The following is a 26,357-nucleotide window of genomic DNA, read 5'->3' on the forward strand; positions in this document are numbered from 1 at the left end:
GTAATGCCGCCCGCTTTAAAAATTAAAACAAATAAAAGGATCGGGAGCCAGCAGGCACATGTGTGTTTGGACCTTCTTGTAGCCTACACACACACGCGCACGCGCGCGCACACACACACACACACACACACACACACACACACACACACACACACACACACACACACACACACACACACACACACACACACACACACACACACACACACACACACACACACACACCTGCCTCACTGGAGGAGCTGTTCGGTGGGAGCCGCTGGCCCGTTGTTCCACCTATGGACCAGATCTCCAGAACAGATCCATCTTCTATAGGCTCTACACTTCTGTCTTAAGATGAATCGAATTACTCCAGTTTACTATTTTGTACATCTTGGTTAATATTAGGAATCACACAACGGCTCAACGCTGGGTTGAAACGTGGAGAATGGAAGCACGCAACGATGCGCAGTCGTGGAATCAACTCGAAGATCAGACCGAAATATAAAGTTTGGTCCGCCGGTGGATTAGTTGAAATCAGGGACCTTTGCTCACCTTTCGTCGACGTGATCGGACGCCTCAACATATTCCACAAAGGTGGGTTCGTTAACATTTGGGGGGGACGGGGGGGGGGGACGCAGTAATGGCACCTTGCAAACATTGAAGTGAGGCAAAATAGATTCAACAGCCAAGTTTAGAGTTCACCACTAGTGTTTATCCTGACTTATCTCTTTTTTATTTATTTTTTACAAACTGTGAAAGGTTATGGTCTCCTTAAGACGTGAATATGGATCCACCTTTCTTTCTCCTCATTAAGAAAAACGGACAGTAAGCCTAATTTGAGATTATAAAACACGATCAAAGCATTTTAGAAAGGCCATTGCATCTGTTGCATGTTTTACTGTCGATAATGTTATATATGCTGTCTTTAAGACAAATGGCTCTGTTCTGCCTATGTTATAAATTATGAAATAATTTAGAATACACAGTAGACCTATATAAATACCTAATAAATGCCTTCCTATAAATAACTTATTATACCTAATAAACAACCACCTAACTCATTCTATAACAACATTTCAATATCAAAAGTGTGACAATATTGTTATTTAATTTGGTCATTCACTGCGCAATGATTGATGGCAACATATAAATGAGGACCAAGCCAACATAGAATTCGGTTGTTTGTTTAGTTTGTTAATTTTAACATAGTCCATTGAGGAAATGTGAACCTTAGTGGCAGTGGGTCTAAAACGCTTAACTCAACATAAAATTACTCTTCATAAGATATAGGCTTAGATGATCTCCGTGAGTCAATGTATAATTACAGCACGATTAATACACAGTCTATCTGTGAGCATCCTTTAGGAAGAGGCTTTATCTGCCTCTTTATAACCCCTTTGCAGTCGTCTCATTGGATAAAAGCGCCTACAAAATACATGGTCAACCAATGGTGAATATAACCACCATATGGTTAGTCTATATACAATGTGTACATTAGTAAACACCGTTGATATTGACTATTTCTTAGTATTTCTAAGTAGTGACTATTTCAAAGTCAAAAGCTTTTAAAGAAAACATACAGAAAAATGCACACAGAGGAATAAAGCTTTTAAAAGCAATATGCGTGTTCAGCCTTTAATATTATTGGATTTTACTCAACGTTTTATAGGTAATTTATCTGAGGAATATAGGTATAACTCTCATTGACCCTTTCATCTGATTTCTAAATGTTGATTATGAAATGATGCACCTTTCTGGAGAGGGGATGAACAAGCTGGTTTTAAGACTGGCCAAATTGTAATCCAACTTGGCCAGTTTAAAATCAGAAAAATGTTTTGGCATGGAAGGCATACATTGGGCATACATTGTTCGATGTGAGTGTCAACACTGCATGTTGAGAAAGCTCTTCAGTTACAGACGAGGCTCCAGTACAATAAGACAGTCAAGCCAGCAGGAGCCCAGGGTTAAGCCAGCAACCTTAAGCTGCCAGGCGACCATGTCTCTGAACTAGCGGTTCACTGTGCCAGCCCTGCATGAGTCATTGCAAATACCGTCAGCATGTTTCACCGATGAGGTGGCATGCTTTGTAGTGTACATGAGCCATTCTCTTTGTATCCCAAATATATATCCCAAGGTATATTTTTGTAAATCCATTTGTATTCAAATGAAGGACGGTCGCGTATTTATTCATTATTATATCAATGTATATCAGTTCAGTCTTCTTAATTTCATGTTCAGTTTATGCTATTGAAATTATGAGCAGATAGTGTGAAGCCTAAGATATGGAACAAAGTATTTTAATTTTCATTATGGCAAATAATTGACCTTATTGCAATTGTTTTGGAGTTTTGTAAAACAGTAAAAATGGGCGAAACCAGAATAGATCAATGAGAACATTACGAGGTACTAGACTGTAGGATGCTAAAGCGTGCCGCTTCCTCAGGGCACCTGTTTATCAAGTACAGATATGTTTCTGCATTTTCTTGTTTCCACTACATCACATACATCTGATCCGGGCCCTTTACACACTGCAGGTGGCAACGACAGACAGTCATTTTTGCAAGTGCCCCTAAAATATTAACCTCATCAGCATTGCAGAGATAAGTATCGCATGTCAGTTTAGTAATTAAAGACGCTGAGGTGTTGGCTGCCGTCTTCCCAATAGACATGTAGTCATGACGGTGATCGCCCCTCCTTTAAAGCTGGTTAGCATAGAGGCTGAACAGTATCAATGTAAAAGCGGAGATTATTTTACCCCCAGACAGTATTTCTGGATCACAGTTCCAAAACTTCAGAGGGCAGTGGATGACCAAATCAACTACAATAGTATGTACACGTTTTCATTCATATAAACCACAAACAGGAATCAGTTAATAGATCACTTTAAATATATTTATTTGTATTAGTGGCAGTGACAGTTTCTAAATGCATCCCTAGTGTGATCATATCACAAATCAACACGCAATTGGTGCAAGGTTAATTTGTCTTGCTCAAAGATTCATACTTTAACGGCCCGACATTCCAAAACACAAGTGGAATGTGTGTTTTGGAAAAAGTGTAGTTCAAAACGTTAGCAGCTTTTACTTCTTCACCACTTACAGAATTTGTCACGTACGACCATTCAAAACCCCCATGCAGTGGCGTAGCATAGGCCTCGGGGCAAGATCGCGCTGCCCCCCCCCCCCCCCCGACCCCCCACCAAATCCCCCCCCCCCCCCCCCACAGACAAACACACACCCACACGCGAATGCATCCTCTCCCCCATAGGGCCTAAGCCAACAGCAAAACGCAAAATCATCATCAGAACCATGAACAGAGACTTAGCATCCCTAGATCACACGTCAAAATCGCGGAAACATTATTAGGACCACGTACACCGTATTTGAAACACACTGCCTACTTGGGGTGTGAATCTTTGGCTTCAGACGATTCGATTTGATTAACGATTCAGTAGTTGGCGATTCGATTCAAGGACAATTTTTTATTTTTTTGGATTGATTCGATTCAATTCTGTAAACCACGATTCGATTCAGTAACTTTGAACCAAAATTCTATATCCGTGAAATAAACATGCAATAATGTGACACCCCTTGTCAATTTTACCATCATTCTTTGCGAAGCCGAAATGCCTCCAGACTTTGGATTTCAAGTTTGCTGGTGCATTATCAATCTCGCTGCCGCTCTCTGCCATGTTTGAAATGCACCAGTAGAGGGTGAGGGAGAAAAAAACCTCTTGTGGGACTTCCTTGCAAGCTGACTAGTTGATGACAGAGTTACGGATTACCGAGCTGCACTTCACAAAATAAACGTGTAAACTAAGTCTTAAAACATTACCGTATTTTCCGCACTATAAGGCGCACCGGAGTATAAGCCGCAGCAGCTAAATTGAAAATGTGTACGTATATAAGCCGCACTGGACTATTAACCGCAGGTGTTTTAATGTTTAATTACCATTAGGGCTGGCCCGAATGCCATTTTTCTGGCTTCGAATACTCGTTGGTTTTTCCAAGCGAATATTCGAATACTCGTTCCAGAAAAAAACACCATCAAAAACAACATTAATAATCCCTATATACTCCCTGGAACCAATTTTGACAGTATCTGCATATTTTGAATATTTAATAGCTTTTGAACGTTAATTAGTAGGCCCAAGTAGGTTGAAGTTCCTTAGTTTTTCCCCGTGAAAGCGAACAGCTGTTGTTCCGTTCCAAATCAGCTGTCCTCTGCCATCTCAGCCCTTACGGGAGCTTTTCAATTCATCCTGGAACGTGCATCTTTTCAGGGAATTTGTACAATAAATCCATAACAAATACCGAGTATTGATTGTCTTATGTGTCCATATTATATCCATTATATTGTCCGGGTATTCCCAAGGCGCTCACGCTCTGCAGCAAGCCGGTCACAGTTGATGGGCGTGGCGCTGTACAGCGAACGTAAACAAACAACTAAGCTAAGGTTAGCATTTCGTGGGAGCGTGTCTATGTTCCCCGGGACCTATGTTCCCGGGTCCTATGTTCCCCTCTTCGTATGAGACTGGGGAACATAGGACCCTTTTTTTAAAAAAGGGTCCTATGTTCCCCGCTTTTCCCAAAAAGGGTCCTATGTTCTCCGATATGTATGTGACCAGGGAACATAGGACCCTTATTCAAAAAAAGGTTTCTATGTTTCCCGGTCTGTTACTTTTTTCACCATTACTGCCAAATTCCGGCCGAGATAACTACCATTGCATGGCTTTACCTTTTGTGGAAGAGGGAGAGACGTCGGAGAACCTGACGCAGTCTATTCATACGCCGGTAAACAAACCCAGAGAAGCCCAATCCCTACGAGAGCTCCCCGCGCTAGGGCCATCCGGAGGCGCACAGAGCTTTTGGCCGTGATATTATTCTACAATTATATTATATTATATAGGCCTACTATTATATAAAGAGCTCCGGGAGTCGCAAACGGCAACAATCAGTTTGTCCTCCATGCTGCAGTTCACCCCGGACTGCACTGCACTTGCACTGAGTTGGCCGGTTGAACGATGATTGGCTGTTACGTTACACATGTCACTCAGTGGCCACGCGTTTGAACGCCGATTGGCTGTCATCACGCGAATGTCGCGTCAAAGTTTAAATATTTTTAAAGATCAAAAAACGGGTAAAAAGGCGCGGCTTATAGTCCGAAAATTACGGTAATCATAATAGATTCATACGATTTAAAGCATTTATATCGATTATTGGTGAAGCCAAAGCGATTCATTCTATTTATTTATTTTAGCAGATCGATTTAGTTGAATCGGTAGGACTGACAATCGATTCATCGCATGAATCGTTACACCCCTACTGCCTACTATCAAAAACAAAACATAAATACTCCATTCAGCTGACCACACAACTACATTTCCCAAACAGCAAGACTATGGCCTAATCAAAATGGCCAATGGTAACATACTCCTACATGGCACAGCGGCCATAACCAATAATAAAATAACAACTGCTCTTATCCATTCAGAAGTTAACTCTGCGTGCCTTCTGTTCGGCGAACTCGTTGATAATAGAGGTGAAATCCAATTTTCTGGCTCTTTCATTCTCGATGGAGAGTATGGCCAATGCACTCAATCGCTACTATGCCACGGCGCACCTTAGGGAAGTCTTTATCAATTTGAGCTTGGAAAATGACCGCTCTGCCGTGGCTACTGTCACTGGTATGGTGAGTGCAAACATTTCGAATTGCACGCATCCAGGTCTTTCTTCTCTTTACCTTTTTTAGCACCACTTTTTAGCTTGCTAAACATTGCAATGGTATGGCTTAGCTTTTAACAATATGTTAGAGTTGGAGACACTAGCTGTGTTCGAAATCGTTCCCTATACACTCACTCACTATTCCCCATATAGCGTTCATGATATAGTGCACTATATAGGCAACGAACAAACGAGAATTCGGACACTACGCTGAACATTTCTAAACCTCATGTGCGTCAGTAAATGCGCCGGGTATTTGTGTGACGCAGACAGATGCGCCCACATCATTTAAAGAATCAGGGCACTCACGAGGAAAGCTGGAGGTTGGATTGATGTTGAATGTTACATTTCCTTGTTAGATTCCAAATAAATTGTTGACATTTCTAAACAAAGACGGAGACTCCATCATTAAAAGTATTTGTTTTCGCGGTTAATCAGCTTCTTCTTCCCCTTCGGAAAAACACGACCGCATTGCATTGTGGTATACGGGAGTAACATGTAGGGTACATCGTATGCACACTCAAAACATCACGTTGATTGGTCGAACAGATTTCCCAGTAGGCCCTATTCTTTTGTAAATGTTGAAAATAAAAGAAAATAAATGAAGTAGCCTAAGTGCGATTGTATATACTTTTTTATTCGTGGCCAAAATATCACTACTGTAACCAAATTACATACATTAAGGAAGAGAAAATATATGAGCCACCCTGACTGTGATGTTATGAGAGAAGAGAGTCTATATAAAGCAGTTCCTTTCTACAATCACTTGTAGATATTTTAAGCGGCCTTGGCCGTGCGGGGGCCCGATGGGCCCCCCCGGAAGCCCCGGCCCAAGCTATGCCCCTGCCCCCATGCTATTTTCCATAGACATTTAAACATGGAACCAAGAGCCTCGGAGGCGGGACTTATTCTTCAGAGGTCTATGTCGCAGGGCAACATCAAGGAGAGATTTGCTTCCGCATCCTGGGAGCCTAGCCACGTTCATGACCTACCGGATGCAGAAATATTCTTGTTTTCTAGCATTAGGCGAGTTTCAGATGAGGCATGCAGCTTCGTTTGCCATGCGTCAGAATGCATTCTGGGATGAAAAACAGAAATACCTGTGATTACTTCCGATGCGACGAGTCACCAGGCTTTCAAAACTCGCGGTAGTTTCAGGAAAACAACTTCCGGGCATTTACTCTCGAATAAGAGCGGACATAAGACACTCCCCTCAACATATCAAAACGTTGCCCTGGTTGGTTGGAATTACCACGTGGAATTTCCCAGGTGAGAAATGACGTAACTCTTTTCAAAGAGGCATGCCCTCTCCCAAATTATGCTTGCTCAAATCATGGTTCAAACAACGAGAAGTACACCCATGGACATATCATAGAATGGACAGCGGATTCCAAAATGGCGCCCATTCATTCCTATGAACACTGCTCAATGTCGCAGTGCAACATCAAGGAGAGATTTGCTTTCACATCATTGGAGCCTAGCCACTCCCTATTTCATGACATACCGAATGCAGAAATATTCATTGTTTCTAGCATTGTTAGCATTGTAGCATCATAAGCGAGAGGTCTGAGCGATCGCAGTCGCATTGTCACAAAAAATACAGTTCAATGTTATTGCTTAAAGGGACACTGTGTAATATTTTAAGTCATTTATTACCTCAAATCAGCGTATTCATTCATAAATAAGTCCTCATTGGTGTAAAATTATCTCTGCCAAAAATGTCACTTATCCTCCTGAGCGAAGAATAATTAATATGTAGTTACATAGGACGGGTAGGCTTCATGGAGGCTTCCATGTTCTTCCGGTCTATGAACTGCCGAGAAGGACAAAAAGCACTACGTAGTACAGGAAATGCAAACGCGTTTTCACTCTGAGCCAGCATGAATGATGACTGAAATAATTCACTATCTTGCTCGAGGAATAATTACTCATACATCATTAGCTTACACTAATGATTAAATGCAGTTTAAAATTTGTTTGAAATAACGAACCTCATCATCACTCGAATGACTCGATGAGGTAGTATTGGATGTCATAACACAGCTTCTTGGCACATACTGCCCACCGTCGTTTTTGAACATGCGAACACTATTAGTTTGAATGCAATATACAATTGTACCACTAGATTCGAGTAATTTTTACACAGTGTCCCTTTAAGAAACAGATTCCTTCAAACTATTAATAAAAAATGCAATCAATAATTTATATACAATTAAATGGTTACATATCGATCAGCAACAAGGTTGGAGTAGCCTACCCACATAAATAATTGTAATACACCAACATTGTTAACTGTCACAAGCAAATGAAAAATTGAAATGTTGATTAGGCTATTAAAAATATTATGAAAATTATACCGTAATGCACCCGTTCTTTGGATCTTTTGAATAAATGGATCAATACCTGGTGAATCGCAATGATCGCAAGCAGAGAAACGTGAGTCATTGAGCAGCAGCTGAACCAGTCTAAAAATCCCTTTATCACTTTTAGTGATAAAAAGTCACCACAGTGACTAAAAACCATCAATGTCATTCATGTTAAGTAAAAGGAAAAACCTCGGACACGGGAAGTTAACGGAGCCGTGCACTAGGCCCTCTCGAATGCCGGGCCGAAACAACGTTTGTTTCACTACGACTCCTTTCAGCTGCCCAACCCTCATTCTCCAGCAAAAAATCATAACATAAAACGGCTATTAAAACGCTTGAGGTGGCGTTTTGAAAAGAGAAAACTTATTTTTTTTTAGCACATGGCATAAAGATAATTAGGATTAATTGATTGATATTCAGACATTTTTTGCGGAGACAAATTCCTGTTCCCCACTTGTACTGGAGTAGTCTCGCAAAGCCAGACCAAAGTGCAGCTAGTAGAATGGACTGGATAGTACTGGAGTGAACGGAGATATCTACTTCTGGGCCCCTTGAATCGAGGGACCCGTCCACAGCCCGCTTAAACAGCTGCAATACCAAGCTTGGCCGCTGAGCACTGGTGGATTGCGGCTGTTCCTTGGGGCTTGCTGCTGCCATGAACTCAATTCATTACCACCATGTTTTCAATTTGATTAATGGAAAGTTAGAGAGTTGTTGTAAGAGCTGTGGAGGAAATTAGCTCTACATGTTGAAAAATATGTTGATATAGAATATATTATAAAAAATATATACAAATTGTAACTTTGCCTATTCTTCCGTTTTCCAAATATTTGTTGCCCCTAATCAAATGTTTTATGGTCACGACTAGCCTGACGAACGATTGGCTTGGTTCCAGCCTAAAACTCTTTATATAACGATTGTACGAAAAGTCAATGGAGAAATTAATGGGAAATTTACTCCCGGGACTAGAGCTGTTCAAAAAGAGGGCTATCACTGTTAAGCTCTACTGCGCTCTGTAAAGCAACCGCATCTTCTTGCATCTTGTAACGCATGTCATTACTATATTGTTTATATTACAAGTATATTTATATGTATACAAGTTGTGTCATATATTCTGTGTGTAAGTGTATGTATACTGTAGTGTGTTTCATATAGTGTATTTGTCATCGACTTGGTACGTTCCTGACTGCAATCACCACGTTCTGACGTTACTCGTTATGAAGAATTGTGAATTCAGTCTCATAATCAAGTTATTCAACATTATGTATTCCTGGCTTTTATACTACCAAAGAGCACTGTTAGTGCTATATCATATATTTGTACTTTTATTTTTATCATATATTCTATATCAACATATTGCGTGTACCCCGTAAATAAGGCGAAGAACGGGGTATGACGCCCTTGACAGGCAACCAAATTGAACATCCCTAGCTTGATAAAAAGTATATCCCTGGCTTTGAAAATTTCATTTTTTGTTATTTGAAGGCAGAAATGTTACATATTATACCTTTGAGCTGCCTAGTTAAACTGTCCTGCTCAATGATATCTACATGCTGGAAACCACTGTTCCTAGCACTATTCCTACACAGCCAATCCCCTGCCTCAATGATACATATTTTTGTTTTAAAGGCCTTTAGCTTACCTGAAATAACCTTAAAGGTGGGGGCTTGTTAAGACCCTAGGTCATTTTTTTTGCATTTTCAGTGTCCAAATGTAAATCAGACATAATTTTTGTTCAACACATTCGTATATTGGGCAGTTGTTCATGAATTGACCTCCATTATATTCAAAAGAAGTGTTTAGCACATCCCATAGCTTTATTTTGCTTTTTCAAACCCAAATAAGTGCATACAAACAGTCCTGACTAGGTAGCTTTCTCCAATAGTGGCCACAAACAAAGAAGTCCACGCCTCTTTTCAATTCTGTTTTTAATTCTGTGTTTACTCGCACATGCTCACAGACTTAGAGACCGAGGCGTGCCTTTAAAACTCAAGAGTCAAGAGAGTGGGTTAGATTTGGGCATAGATGTACATCTGGGCATAGACCATGTCAACCATTAACCTGGGGTCTTGACAAACTGACCAACATATTTAAGAACAAGTACGCCACTTTAGGTAGATTTCTGTGCAGCGATGACGGTAAATGAATGCTCATCTTCAGTCAGACCTGGAAGATGTACTAACTGTACAGTACAGCACTGACTGTTGTTCTGACTGTGATGTACCTCGTTGCTGCTAGGTGATGCTCTGGTTTGTGGCCTTTCTGCTCACACTAGCAGAGGACGTGTTTTCGCAAGGGAAGAAGGAGACACCTGCAGAGCTCCTCCACATCTACAGAAAACTCAGTTGGTCCGCTGGCCACAACGCCCTGGTGGAGGAGCTGACGGCAGACATGAACAACGGGGCCAATGACCCATGGCCGGCTCTGGGTAAGAGCTGCTTCAGTTCAAATTGAAATTGAATTAAATTAAATTAGATTAAATTCCATTTAGTAGCGTGCGGTGACCCTAAAATTCATCCTAAAACCACACCCACGATTTATGTTTTTTTAATATGTATATATTATACGTATACAATATTGTATTATATATTATATATATATATATATATATATATATATATATATATATATATATATATATTAGTGCTGTCAAGGGATTAAAATATTTAATCGCGATTAATCGCATTAATGTCATAGTTAACTCACGATAAAAAAATTTCTATGCTAAATATCCCTTGATTTCTTCGTCCCATTAATTTTTCTCATTTTAATGCTCTTATCAACATGGAGAAGTCCATCGGCTTGCCTTGTGCAAATGTTTTTTTAATGATAACAACATTGGCATATACTGATCAAAACAGGATGATACAAAAAAAATGCCTATAGTGCCTTGAACATGGTAGCGTTGCTATGGCGGCGCGTCTAGACGCAGCGGCTTTGAGCTCTCCTTTTCGGTGCTTTTTCTTAGTGTTTTTGTACATAAATTTGTTTTTCAATTGTAACGTCAGCTGGGCGAATCCTGTCTACAGTCGTCAGCATCTAATCAGCATTGGATTTCGGGCCGAACAGGCCGTAATTAAGGACTTTATTCACTCCAACGGCATACCGGAATGTATCGCAAGGACGCCTGGCGCTCCGTGGATTGTTATCCCCGCAGGTAGGAAGCGGAGGCGGCGTAGAGAGAGAAGGCAAAAAAGAGGCTGCCGGGCTGGCGTTCTCTTGCGACTAAAACGACGACAACACACACTGCCGCTTCCCAGCATCTTCCTCTCTAATGCAAGATCAATTGCAAATGAAATGGATGAACTAAAACTACAGATTGCAGCAAACAATATAATCCAGGACTGTTGCATTCTGCTGATAACGGAGACCTGGCTTCACTCATCCATACCGGACACGGCTATCGAAATAACAGGTCGTACAGCCCACCGCTACGACAGAAATAGCGACTCCGGTAAGAACAGAGGAGGGGGTTTATGCATTTATGTGAACAACGATTGGTGCACCAACGTTACTACCATCGATAGCCATTGCTCCCCTGACTTGGAGTATTTGACCATCAAATGCAGGCCCAAGTATCTTCCACGGGAGTTTACTGTTGTCATGGTTACCGTTGTTTACATAGCACCGAATGCAAATGCTAACTCCGCCCTCAGTCAGCTGTACAACGCCATTAGCCTTCAGCAAAACACTCATCCAGAGGCAGTGCATCTCATAGCAGGCGACTTTAATCATGCTGATCTGAAAGTAGTGCTTCCCAAATTCCATCAGCACATAAACTGTGCTACCAGGGGAGGAAACACTCTGGACAAAGCCTACTCAAATATCAAGCATGGTTACAAGACTAAACAGCTACCTCACCTGGGAACATCTGATCACATGTCCCTGTTTCTGATTCCAGCATACACCACAATTAAGAAAAAAGCCCCCCCAGTAACTCGGACTGTTAAAACCTGGCCTGATGATGCCGCACAGCAGCTGCAGGACTGTTTTGGAAATACCAACTGGGCCATTTTCAAAAATCAGGACTTGGAAGAGTACACCTCCACCGTTCTCTGCTACATCAAGCATTGTGTTGACACCGTCACTGTGGACAGGCGCATCCGGGTGTATCAAAACCAAAAACCCTGGATGAAAAAAGACGTCCAGACCCTGCTGAAGGAGAGGGACACTGCCTTCAGGTCTGGAGATGTGGTACATTACAGCGCTGCCAGAACCTGCCTGAAGAGAGGCATCAGGGAGGCCAAGACAGCATATAAGAGGAAGATTGAGGACCACTTCAGCAGCAACAACTCACGGCAGGTGTGGCAGGGGGTCCAACACATCACAAACTACAAGTCCAGCAACCTCACAGTAACCAACGGTGATGCCTCACTATCTGAGGAACTGCTTCTTTGCCCGCTTCGAGGCTGAGACACTGGAGGTGGCTCCATCACATCCACCAGCCCCCAGCAACGACATCTTCACAGTGCAGGCACATGAGGTGAGGCGCATACTACGGGCAGTGAATCCTAGGAAAGCTGCTGGACCGGATGCTTGTGGGGAGAGTGTTGAGAGACTGCGCAGAACAACTGGCTGATGTCTTCACTGATATATTCAACCAATCCCTGTCCCAGTGCAAGATCCCACCCTGCCTGAAGTCCTCCACAATCATTCCTATACCAAAAAAGACTACTGTCAGCAGCCTCAACGACTACCGGCCGGTGGCCCTTACACCAGTCATCATGAAGTGTTTCGAGAAACTAGTCCGGAGCCACATCACAACAAGCCTGCCAACCACTTCTGACCCCCACCAGTTTGCATACAGAGCAAACAGGTCTACAGAGGACGCCATAGCCACCGCGCTCCACACCACGCTGCAACACGTGGAACATCAGGGGAGCTACGCCAGGCTGCTCTTCATAGACTTCAGCTCTGCCTTCAATACCATCATACCAAATAGACTGCTCACCAAACTAATGGCCTTGGGTCTTTCACAACCCATCTGTTATTGGATCAAAGACTTTCTGACAGAGCGCTCCCAGAGAGTTAGAGTAGGTGCCCATCTTTCCTCTGCACTTAGCATCAGCACCGGCTCCCCACAGGGCTGCGTGCTGAGCCCCCTACTCTACACTCTCTACACCAATGACTGCATCCCCAGCCACCCCAGCAATACCATCATTAAGTTTGCGGATGATACAACAGTGGTGGGGCTCATCTCAGGTGGGGATGAGACTGCATATAGGGAGGAGGTCCAAAGACTGTCTACATGGTGTGCGGAGAACAACCTCATCCTCAACACCTCAAAGACCAAAGAGCTGATCATTGATTATAGGAGGAATAAGCCGGACATTCAGCCCATCTATATGAACGGGGAGAGTGTGGAGAGAGTCTCGGACTTCAGGTTCCTGGGCATGCACATTCAACAGGACCTGACCTGGACAATAAACACCAAGGCGCTTCTGAAAAAGGCCCAACAGAGATTGTATTTCCTAAGGATCCTCAGGAAGAACAATCTTCAGGAGAAAATGCTGATGAGCTTTTATCGCTGCACCATTGAGACTGTCCTAAGCTACGGCATCTCGCTGTGGTTTGCCAGTTGCACTGCAGCTGAGAGGAAAGCGCTCCAGAGGGTCATAAAAACGGCACAGAAAGTCATTGGATGTCCTCTTCTCTCTCTTGAGGATGTGTACAATAGACACTGCCTCAGGAGAGCTCATAGTATCCTGAGAGACTCATCCCACCCAGGCCATAACCTGTTTGAACTGTTGCCCTCTGGGAGGCGCTACAGGGCAATCAGGTCAAGAACAAATAGGCTTAAAAATGGTTTCTACCCCAGAGCTGTTATTTCTCTAAATAATGCAGGATTATAAATGACTGGATTATCATACCAATCTGACCTTTTAAATTGGCTGACATTTTAAAATGTATATATTTTTTTGAGTTCAACATTCTAAATTTATTTTCAAAAAATACACTCATTTTCTCATTTAGTTTTTGTTTTAAAAGCACTTATTTTGAGAGCCTCTACCCCAATTTCGTTGCACTTTGTGTAATGACAATAAAGAGATTCTGATTCTGATTCTGAACATAGCAGTCAGGCTACTGCTTCTTTGTTTTGAGCCAGAAAATAAAATAATTAACTCCGTTAAAATCGGTTTGCGTTAACGCCGTTAATAACGCGTTTAACTGACAACACTAATATATATATATGCTTCACACCACTCACAACCTTGGTCTTTATTGTCCTGTGCACACACTTGCTCGAAAAAGTACACATGGGAAACTAAACACAGTGTTTCTCTTTGAGCAACCACATAGCCATTTTTCCTTTTCATACCATGCTTGGGAGAAAGTTCTGTTGTAAGTTGTCCCACTATCCTTTGTTTGTTGGATAATGTAAATGTCCGGTCTGTCTGGGCCAAGTTGTTTGATGGCTATCTTCTCTTCCAATTTTAACCTCTCAAATGTTTTTTTTAACAGAAACTCAACACTTTTAATCACCAGCAAGGCAAGGCAAGGCAACTTTATTTATGCTAGAGTTTTCGCGTGCACGTTACGCTCGCTCAACCTCTAGTTGTAATTAACAGGGGGAATCGTTCAATGGAAAGCGTAGTATACTATGCATGCAATTCAATTATTAAATAGCTTTTACTGTTATTCAGGGCTGGTAAGTGCATTGACATTTTAAAATGCAAGGCAGCTACTATTGGTTAGTTGAAATAATAATCATCATTGAGATTAAACATCTCTTCCAGTGTCCTGGCCAAGAAAGGCAGTAGTAGCCTACAGTCAAACATGGCATACACACACAACATAAGAAAAATAAAAACATAAAACAGAAACAGAAAAAAAACTAAAACAGTCCACAGGGGGGAAGGGGGATATCAATATCGCAAGACATTTCGGGAGGCTCAAGGAGGGGAGTAATATTAAGTTTGAGCAACAAAGTGTAAAGACATTTCGGGAGGCTCAAGGAGGAGATTAAAGTGCAGTCTTGTGGTGGACTCTATAGACATAATTCACCATACCGTGTTATTGACATATTTTCGTTCTGTTATAGGGACACTGTCTCTCAAGATCACGTCACTGTGTGTTGATATGCCGGTCGGCGCGATGTTTGAATTTAACGATTTTTGTATGTCAAAATGAACGACCTGCCTCTGTCTAGGTGAGAAATTGTCTCTTCCCTTATTTTATCGCAATTTCTATAGTCTATAGACAGAACGTCTTACCTGGGAGAGTTTGTCGACGGCGGAGCCGTTATGTTTAAAAACATAACGTTTTACCTGGGTGAGTCTCGCTGCGGTGTGTGCACTGTGTGTGTTCTTACCTGCGCGTGTGTCGATGGCGGAGCCGTTACGTTTAAAAACCTAACACCTTACCGGGGCGAGTGTCGCTGCGGTGTGTGCCCGTGCGTGTGTGTTCTTACCTACGTGTGTGTCGATGGCGGATCCGTTATGCTTAAAAATATAACGTCTTACCTGGGCGAGTGTCGCTGCGGTGTGTGCGCGTGCGTGTGTGTTCTTACCTGTGCGTGTGTTGATGGCGAAGCCGTTATGTTTAAGGGCGAGTGCGCTGCGGTGTGTGCACGTGCGTGTGTGTTCTTACCTGCGCGTGTGTCGATGGCGGTTATGTTTAAAAACATAATGTCTTACGTCAGCGAGTGTGTCGCTGCCTTTGTCTTGACGTGCGGTGTGTGTGCGTGCGTGTGTGAGTGTGCGTGTGCGCATGTGTCCGTTTCCGTGTATGTTCGTGCGCATGTGCTTGTGTGTGTGGTGTGTGTATGTGGTGTGTATGTGCGTGCTTGCTGTGTGTGTGTGTTTATGAGCTGCAGGCTACTTGGCACATGCGCACATGAGTAACTTGAGTCACTGGTGCGACAGGCCTGCTATTATAGTAGTAAGATAGCACTTTTAACATACACAAGGCCGACTCATGTGCTTACAGGTGCAACACCACTCGCCATATCTGCATCTGATGTAGAAATGACGAAAGACACTGGCGGAATAATTCAATAATTCATAACCCTGCAGCATGCAGGGTTATGCGATAAACATACGGAGGAACACGGTCACTGAGCTGCCCTGCCCCAACATTGCATGACAATTTAAACTCAACTAGAATCGCCACCATCATCCAAAATTCGGAAAGCCTACAGAAACTATAGATAGTTATGTGACAATCACATTATTAAAAATGTATTTGGAGCAATGATTTACTGAGGAACTATCTTTTTGGGAGCATGCTTTGGCAAGTAGTTTGCAGCCCCACCTGCCCATATAGACAGCACGCGCCTGATTCCATTCCATATATTCTAATTCAATTAAATTATTTCAATCTTTCATTGCATTGCCCAATGTAACAGAGACAACATACGCATAAGTACAGGACAGCAAACAAGTGCAAATTAAAGCAGTGTAAAGGCAGTGCATCTCCACCCGTGGGCCCTTTGAGTGGGTCGCAGAGCGTATGTCAAACCTCAATCTTTGAAAAGAAGCCCTTTAATTAACTAATGTTTCCATGTGAATTCATGTTTCAATGGCTGACTATTGAATTGAGTTGAGCCCAAGTTGTTGAAGCTTTTTTTTGGCTCAATGTTTGTAACACAACATGAAGGCCTGGATGATTACCGTTATATTGGCAAATACAGATTTTCTTTGGGTCGTCATTGACTAATGACACATGGGGGCCCTGAGGCGAGACCAGCTGACAACTAGCGGTCAAAGGGGTCCAGTACAAGGCATCCGCTAAAAGTTTTTTAATTTATGCATTGGCCTTACATATGTTTAACATTTATTTAGACAGGAAAACACACAACTTAAAAATATTTTTTGTGACATTGGTTGCATTGTATCATATCGTGTAACATACCCTTAAAGCATAGATGTTTTTAATTATCGATTAAGATGGCGACATTCAGAATCAGAATCAGAAAGGATTTAATTGCCAAGAAGGGATTTACACCAACCAGGAATTTGGCTTGGTGAATAAGGTGCATACATTGAGACAATAACAATGAAGAAACAGTGATATATATATATATATAACACAATATAAACAAGCAGGGACATAAGTGATCAATTAAAAATAGGATAAAATAGAATAAATTAAAAACTAAAGTAAAAGATACTTAAAAATGTATAAGAATTTACAAATTGGTGATGGGTATGAGTGCCAGAGTCATTCAGTACATTTAATCATAATAATTTTGTAACAGTGCTTGTTCTATGAACAAATTTCAACTGGTAGTGATCATTAAATAGTCCCTCCCCCATGACTAATATAACCTCAGCAAGTATGCCTTGTAACTGTTGTCATAATGCATAACACATGTATAGCCTTGGTCAACATAGAATGGACCCCCAGGTATGACAAGTTAAAAATAACCTGTCCAGTGTGATGATTGCCGTCATTCATCATTGTCTTGTCTACTTGACAGCCAGGGGCATGACATTTACATTTAATGTTGTACTGTATCCACCATGACCTGTTCGTCAATGGTGGATTATATCACTGAACTTGTTTGATGTAACAAAAAAAAGTCTTGTGCCGAGTATAAAGCATGTCCACAAAGACAATACATGTGGAAAAGCATGTTATAAATGTAGTCCAATGGGTCCAATGTAATACAAAAGGATCTGATTGAAATAAAACATTCCGATTTCAGTAGAAGTGATTGTGATATTAACCTTTTGAATACGAATGAAGTACCAAGGATTGAAAGGAAACATCAATTCATAAAACAATCGGGAACCCACATACTAAAGAAATTAATGAATTTGCTTGATTCATTGAAATATTGAAACAATTATACAATTATATCTTAAATTCGTAATTCACGGAAGAAAGAAAATTAGGTCTTCCTAATAGTATGTGGTTTAAAATATGTTATAAAAGATACAATGCTTATGGTTTATAGAATTCAGCTAAGTATAAATATGTCCTGTGGTCAATGTGGATAACATTTTTATCTACATTAAATATGGATCGCAAAAACTTTATTTACGCTAAAAGCAAAAGTCCCTCTCAGCTCGATAATCACACGTACAATAGGGGCCACAGGTTTGTTTCATATCCATGGTTTGCACAATCTCCGAGACAAAGTGATTTCAACCAAAGATAAAAACAGTTGAGTTTCATGAAAAATAATGTTGCATTCCTTTCTTCTATAATTATATGAATAAATGGAAAAGCTCTGACATTTTTCAACATGGATTGATATGTACCTATAGGTTAAACTGAAAAGACCCTCTTTTCTTAGCCTTGGGGAACATTTTTGTGCAGTTACGCTGCCTACCCCCTATGTGCGTTGACACCACACCCCAACAAATGCCCTGATTTCTAACAACGTTCCCTTGTTCACACACAACAATGAAGCATGAACTGACTAGAATCTGTTTAGTACTTGGGATCATCCTACCTAGCGTATAGTGGCGCTGAAGGCCAGTTTGAAAAAAAAAGCATTGATTGTAGAGTATCTTTATTCATTTCAGCACGCTTGTGAAAGTAGATAAAAAAAACAATAGTTTCCTCTTTTCTACATTTACTTCAACCACATGAACTCTGCCTTACCTCAAGTGCCTCATACAAACCAGAGGTGCCACAATACCTTCACAATGAATTGAGATCTTTTATCAATCGAGCCTCTGGTAGGTAATCAGGTTGATCCAAGTGGGCCTGGCTTTGAGGGCGCCAAGTTGTTGCTATGAGCTGAGTCATAGCAATAAGGGGAAAAACTCTTGTTTTTCTAAGCACCCCGTCCAGCAAAGGATAAACGCCATGTGTTTTAAATAGTGACATGCAAGACTATTCATATTCAGTCACCCAAAAATGGCCCAGTAGTGATTGCAGATTGTCTCCCAACTTCTGCTGTAGCCAATTAATAATAGCCACGGAAGATATGCATATTTTTTAATCAATACTGATCCATGGAGAATAGGGTTAGATTACATAATAATATATTTTGAGTGAACTATTCCTTACTCCTTAGTCCATCCACACATGAAGGTGGACATATATTCCCTCACTTTGTAAGTAGTCTATGGGCCAGTAGTTTATTTTGTAAACCGTCTCTTGCAACCGTGTAGGCCAGAGTGCAACCATTATAAAATTAACATTATTTTGCAAATACTACTTTTGCAAATAATGTTTCTTCATTACTTCTCCTACACAGGCCTAATGCATGAATATAAGATATATTCAAGAGAAAAATTATGCTGTGTCAGTCAGAGATTACTTTATTTTTAACAAACATTCAAATATCATCATTAAATTAAAGAATTCAACAATATATTCAAAACAATGTTAAAACATATTTACGAAAACCACAGTGATAAACTCTCTTGGTTGAGTTTAAAGACACAATTAGAAAACTTTGGTTGGTGTTTTTTTTTTAATTCATGCTGCAACTCTATTAAACTATAGCACACAAGTCGAGAAGGCTCTAACATGATTGAGAAGCCAACGTAACTGTTAAGTCAAATGAGAAAAGATAAAAACTACATTCAGTCAAACTGTATAGATGTCGGTCTGATTAAATTTTTCGTTCTCCGTCACAATGCTTTAAAGGAATCCCTGCTGTGCATAATAAACCAAATCCGAGTGCACAGATTGTGTGTGAGGGAACGGCTATACAAAACCATGCGCATGGTATCCGAGAGCATGGTTTACAAATCCGTATCGTACAGATTTACACATCAAGTTTTATTTTTCCTACCATATGATCCCATAGGGACTCCATAGGTGCACGTTTGTGTTATCCGCCTCACAAACACTGAGACAGACAAACAACTTCCTTGGTTGAGGTTATAATAAAGATATTCTGCTTGTTAAGACTGACAAGAAGAAGCTTTTTAAATATAAGTCGCATAAGTAAAAAAAAAAAAAAGTAAGTTGAGTAATTTAATGCTGACTTACATTATTTAATGTATTTTATTATGTTTTGTGTGCATATATATATAGTAGCTGGCCAGTGGGTGTGGGGTTTCCACGTCACCAAGTTGAAAGATAAAATCACAAAACACAGAGAGCAGGTCCAACTCAGGTTGGTTTATTTACCTCGTAAACAAAACCAGGGTAGGAAAAGGGTCATCCACCTCCTTTATGATATAGTCGGTAATCCTTGATTATTTCAATCCTGTCCATTGCTCGTCAGCCGTACCGCACTTTCAGGCGATCACCGAGATCCTGCCTGTCCTTTGCTAGCCCGAGATCCTGCCTGTCCTTTGCTAGCCCTAGCTTCCGCCCTAGCTCTGGCTTGTGCTAGCCTGCTCATTTCTTTTAAAGCAAGCACTCTAGCTTAATGGCCTTCAGGCCTGCCTCGTTAATTGGAGGAAGTCCATGTATGGCTTGGGGGTGGAGCCACCAAGTTGCCAAATGTCTCCTGTCAATCCCCAATCCCCTCACTCCTCCCTGGCGTCTGCCACAATATATATATATATATATACATATATATGTATGTATGTATGAATGTATGTATGTATGTGTATATATATATATATATATATATATATATATATATATACACATATATATACACACATATATATATCTATCTATACACATATATATATATATACTGTATATACACACACATTCATAGCCTTTTTTATTAATTATCTGAGAATATCAGACTTTCTCAAGGCTGCTTGCTTGGTAGCAACACAAAGGCATCAAAATCAAGAGTTACACTTAGTTTCAGTGGTACATTTTGATTTCTATGTTGTGACATGTTGTTAACGACATGCATGTGCCTCTCAATGGCCCCTACAGATCGCCCTCTGCTGGACAGAGAGGAAAGCAGCAGGTGGCGACGGTCCCCACTTGCAGAACCTACCTCCCCGAGCACTTCCCGGCGGAAAACAAACCGCAAGAAGCATGTGGTCTTCCGAGACTGCCGCATTGAGAAGAAGCAGATCCGCGTGCGGGACCTAGGCCTGGGCTTCGACTCGGACGAGATCGTACTGTTCAAGTACTGCATCGGCACGTGCCAGGGTGCACGGGGCAACTACGACCTGGCCCTCAAGGCCATGATAGAGAACGGCAGCATGTCCCATAGGAAGGTCAGCACCCAGCCCTGCTGCCGCCCCACCCGCTACGAAACCGTGTCTTTCATGGATGCTCAGACTATTTGGCAGACCATCCGGAGGCTCTCAGCAGCCAATTGCAGCTGTGTGGGTTGAGGAGTCGGGGGAGCGTGTCTGCATAACACACCAGTTAGCTCACTCAGCCCACAAGAGATGCAGTGGATGAAGCAGACTTGCCTGCCCGAGGCCAGCAGCACCCGTCCAAGCAGCAGAACAACCGGGGTCTGGGTACGGTCTAGTGTTTCAGAGGTTGATACCCAGTTTGTAGTTGCCAGGAGCATAAACCATAAATGTTAGACAGCAAAGCATATTACCAGTAGGTAAAAATCTGTCTTGACTAAAAGCAAAGTGTGAAAGTTTGACGTCCTCAGCACCTCATGAAGTCATTGAATGGCTATGAGTGTTATGACCCTCTTAAGTAAAGCGGTGCTTTGTTTTAAAACAAACTTGAGAGGCTGATTTCAATGTTGAACAGTTGGTCATGGACTACATTTTCTGTAGGCCATTTTACTCATGAAAGAAGCCACAAAGTATACAAATTACAAGAAAAGCTTTTCCTCAAACCACAAAAATGTACTTTTGTGATCGTGATTTTGACTTCGGTTCAAGGAAAGCAATAACTCAACTGTTCATGGCCCATATAATACATGCATTTGACTAGGGTGATATATACAGATATTGGGATATAGATATATCCACCTACTAACTAGTCGAATTCATGTGTGTGTGTGTGTGTATATATATATATATATATATATATATATATATATATTATTTTCCTTTAAGCAATCACATTGTTACTACATCTGAAATAACTAAGTGGGTGACTACACTTGTTCTATTATTCATTAACTATTTTTCATTGAGGCATAAAACCATAAATTCTTCATTGTAAATCAGTTTTTTTGGTAAATCTTTGTTTGTATTATACTCTTTTTATTCAATATTTCCTTTGAAGTTGACTGTATTTTCTTATGTTTTCAGTGCACTGAATGTTTTTTTTATAATAAGAGTATGTTCATCTTTTAAAAAAAAAAGCAGTATACTCTCCTATATCAAATAACAATATTTGAGGGAACTCTGCAAAAGGTGTGGCAAATAAAACGAAACATGGGCGTAGCTACACTGGAAAAAGACTTTCATTGAACCAATTAAAAAAATGTAGGGTAATGGTTCACATCTATATTACATAACTTGAGCCAATGACAAATATATAGCTTGCCTCAAACAATATTTCCTATGTTCATAAAAACAAAATAATACAACTTGTATAATTCTATTCTTTGAATGAAGTTAATACATTTAAATCGTATGTTAAATCCTAAACAAAAAAATATTGATTCACTCCAACAATTGTTTCTCATTTAAGAAATATCTATCAGAAATAATTTGTTTTATCCAATCAAAAAGATTAAAATTTAATCAAACAATTGTTTCTCATTTAAACATGAACATTTTTAAACATAACATATTTTTGTATACAATATATATTAACAATCTAAATGGCAGAGTTAGGCCTACTCCAGAGGCCTGTTTCAGGTAGCTGGTTTAACATACTCTGAGTTTAATCCTGCGCTCTGAGTTGGTTGACTCAGAGTTCAGGGTTGAAAAGCAACTCTGGGTTTTCGGTTTCAGAACAGGTGATCAGCGTTGGGTTAATCAACTCTGAGTATGTTCACTCTGGGTTGAGGGCATGCCTGTTGACTATAAAGAGCCATCATCAATGGATCTCTGATAACATGATCAAACATGGAACAAAAGCGTAGATCCACTTACTTTTCCCCCACGGAATTGGAAATTCTAATGAACGCGTATGCCAAACAGTTACCCATTTTAACAAAAAAAAGCAATTCCGCAGCGAGAGCGCGAGAGAGAGCTTGGCAGTAAATAGCTGAACAAGTCAATGCGTGAGTAAAATCAATTAGTAAAATAAAATAAAATAGGAGGAAAGTTTAATATCTTCCACTTATTCAATATGTAAATTGTGTGTGTGTGTGTGTGTGTGTGTGTGTGTGTGTGTGTGTGTGTGTGTGTGTGTGTGTGTGTGTGTGTGTGTGTGTGTGTGTGTGTGTGTGTGTGTGTGTGTGTGTGTGTGTGAATTTACGCAACCCGAGTTGCCCCACGAGGACTTGGCAGCAAATGAAGATGAAGTACAAAAATATAGTTTAAACAGGTAAACTAATGTTTAATTGAAATCAAATCAATTGTGCTGTTTTGCCTGCTCTACCTAATTGAACAGCTATATTCAACATGTGATGGGCCTATATTTAAGCAGTAAATGTAAGTAGTACATTTCCCAGCCACCCCAACACTGCCAATATTTAATAGGATTTAGATATATTAGAAGGCTACACCTAGGCAAAATGCATTATATATATATATATATATGTCTTCAAAATAGCGCTTACTGAATATTAGGGTAACATTTTCCTCCATGTTAGCAAATCGAAAAAAAGCAGAGGCCCGGCAGACTGGAGGGGGTCCACCTCTGCAGCCCTCAGAGGCTGAGGAGATGGCCCTCAGCCAACAGAGTATGCGTCCTGTGGCTGAGGGCATCACTGGGGGGAGCTCCTCTGATCCCCCCACCCCCCAGGATAGAAGTGCCTTTATAAGAGGTTGGTTATTCAAAATAATTAAATATGTACACGCAACCCAGCGCGTTGCAAATTAGATGGGGCAATATTCTGGCTCAAGTAATAATCTAATCATCTGATGGCGTCATCACCCTACTTGAACCAGATGCCCTCACCAACTTCCATGCAATTGTAACAATTCAAAAGATGCAAAAGGATGCTTTGGAGATCCAAATTTTGGAACATAAGTTAAATGTGGGGGAGGTGCAAACTGGGATACTGTTCCCTGCTTTATACCCAATATAAATTACTTAATTTTTTTTGTGCTTTCAGGAAATAAAGGAATCCTCATAATAAGTAGATTGTCTTTATTAGAACACGGGCTGTGGTGGGACAAGTTATTTTGTTGAACAGTTTACTCAAAGGGTTTTATTTCAGTGAACAATGCAGACGATTATGCTGAGCATGTGCATGTAGAGAAGAACAGCATCTGGGTAAAAGCAGTACCAGGGTCTTTTCTGCCTTGCATTCTTAAAATGAGTTTCTTGACATGCAGCAGTTATAGGTCCGTGGTTAGTCAGCTACTCTGATGATGGGAAACCACAACGTTGAAGTGACTGTAGTACAGAGCGGGTGGGATGCACGGGGCGGATCATTCTGCACATGCGTTAATTGCGATAAAAAAACAAAACTTAAACTTAAAGCATGCCCCCGGTGCGTTTGACAGAAGAGAAGAAAATTATCAGGAAAATAAATTATATCCAACCGGGGTCTTAATAATCGTTCCTCACGGAGATTCCTTCTGAGGATCGCAGCCTCTACGTCCACAGGCTCTCGTAGAAAAGGACATGCCATTTCTAACACTTCCTTCTGTCGGAGAGCTGCCTTCAGCCTATAGACAACAAACTCAGAGTAGGTCTAACCACCTCCCGAGCAGGTTAGGTCCACGGCGTATGTTGCCGCAGCAACTAACTCTCGGTTGCGCTGAACCTGCTACCTGAAACGGAAAACCCAGAGTTTCCACTAACTCGGAGCGAACAAACTCGGGGTTGCCTCAAAACCAGCTACCTGAAACAGGCCTCAGACCTCCCTCCAGACACAGACAGGCTGTGCTAGCTCACAGAACCAGTGAGTCATCGTCACTCTGGTCAAGGCTCTCTACTGCAGGTTCAGCTGTAGGTGCTACATTGAATGAATAAGCAGTTTAAGATTAAAGATTAGGTGATGCTTGCTGTCAGGTGATGCTTGCTTTGAGCACCAGCTGCCTGATAATGTTTTGAAGCTTTTTGGAACATCAGCTGCTTATTCATTCAAGGTAGCACCTACAGCTGAACCTGAGAGAGCCTTGACCAGAGTGACGATGACTCACTGGTTCTGTGAGCTAGCACAGCCTGTCTGTGTCTGGAGGGAGGTCTGGAGTAGGCCTAACTCTGCCATTTAGATTGTTAATATATATTGTATACAAAAATATGTTATGTTTAAAAATGTTCATGTTTAAATGAGTAACAATTGTTTGATTAAATTTTAATCTTTTTGATTGGATAAAACAAATTATTTCTGATAGATATTTCTTAAATGAGAAACAATTGTTTGATTCGATTTTTATCTTTTAAATTGGATAAAACAAATTATATCGGATGCATATTATGACTTAAATGAGAAACAATTGTTTGATTAAATTTTAATCTTTTTGATTGGATAAAACAAATTATTTCTGATAGATATTTCTTAAATGAGAAACAATTGTTGGAGTGAATCAATATTTTTTTGTTTAGGATTTAACATACGATTTAAATGTATTAACTTCATTCAAAGAATAGAATTATACTTGGTGCCAAGTTGTATTATCTTGTTTTTATGAACATAGGAAATATTGTTTGAGGCAAGCTATATATTTGTCATTGGCTCAAGTTATGTAACATAGATGTGAACCATTACCCTACATTTTTTTAATTGGTTCAATGAAAGACTTTTTCCAGTGTGTCAACAGTACAAAAAAGCACGCTGATCATGTATTATGATATTACAGATTTTCTTGAACACAGGTAAGTCATGGGATGTTCCAGTGCATATAAATAGATCAGTCTGGTATTCAGTGCCATAATTTCTGACCCAACTAGTAGTTGAAACATCTGAACATGGGTCTAAAAGCAATATTTGACAAAGTAATTCTCCACCTTTCAAACTATCAATAGTTTTTGTTTTTAAAGGACCAAACTCAAATCTCAAAGTAAAAAGCTTGTTGACGCTGATGCTGATTTACTAGAGATTTTATAAGATTTTTGAAAAATTTCTTTGACTTTTTAAAAAAATTGTGTTTGGCTTCGAATCGCATACACCACATATGGATAAGAGGACCAATTTTTTTCAATAATCTTGGATAGTGGATCATTAAGTGGTGTTTGGGAATCAATCTTTTATCAGGGAACAAAGTTTTGAACATGGTATGGTGGTCACAGATCAAATGTTTTAGGTAACATATCATGCCATCAGTAAGGATATGTGAGAACACTATATTAACAATATGTAACAAAAGAAGCACTAAGTTCCAGTGTTTATTGTCCCTTTCAACGATATCACCAAAAATAAGTGGAGTATTTTGGAGAATGCACAGTGACTGAATAGCATTTATACCTAAGTGCTTGC

The 26,357-nt window shown here is 40.6% G+C and overlaps 1 protein-coding gene across 2 annotated transcripts; it reads left to right on the forward strand.

Moving 5' to 3' along the window:
• Positions 1–87: 87 nt before the first annotated feature.
• Positions 88–22,256, forward strand: LOC132469027 (neurturin). 2 transcript variants are annotated; one of them, XM_060066954.1, is made up of 3 exons: positions 88–576; positions 10,347–10,499; positions 20,825–22,256. In XM_060066954.1, exons 1-3 carry the CDS (start codon positions 444–446, stop codon positions 21,232–21,234), a joined length of 696 nt encoding a protein of 231 aa, XP_059922937.1. In that variant the 5' UTR covers positions 88–443; the 3' UTR covers positions 21,235–22,256. The 2 variants fall into 2 exon arrangements, with proteins under 2 accessions (XP_059922937.1, XP_059922938.1); XM_060066955.1 differs by having other exon boundaries at positions 438–576; positions 10,310–10,499.
• The last annotated feature ends 4,101 nt before the right edge of the window (positions 22,257–26,357 follow it).

The sequence above is a fragment of the Gadus macrocephalus genome, chromosome 12, assembly GCF_031168955.1.
Source record: "Gadus macrocephalus chromosome 12, ASM3116895v1".
In the NCBI taxonomy this organism is placed as follows: domain Eukaryota; kingdom Metazoa; phylum Chordata; class Actinopteri; order Gadiformes; family Gadidae; genus Gadus; species Gadus macrocephalus.

Excerpts from the sequence above, each read along its gene's own strand:
- LOC132469027 (XM_060066954.1), top strand. The coding sequence starts at position 444 with ATGCGCAGTCGTGGAATCAACTCGAAGATCAGACCGAAATATAAAGTT. Across the intron at positions 577-10,346 it reads CCTCAACATATTCCACAAAG|CAGAGGACGTGTTTTCGCAA; the intron begins GTGGGTTCGTTA and ends TGCTCACACTAG. Across the intron at positions 10,500-20,824 it reads TGACCCATGGCCGGCTCTGG|ATCGCCCTCTGCTGGACAGA; the intron begins GTAAGAGCTGCT and ends TGGCCCCTACAG.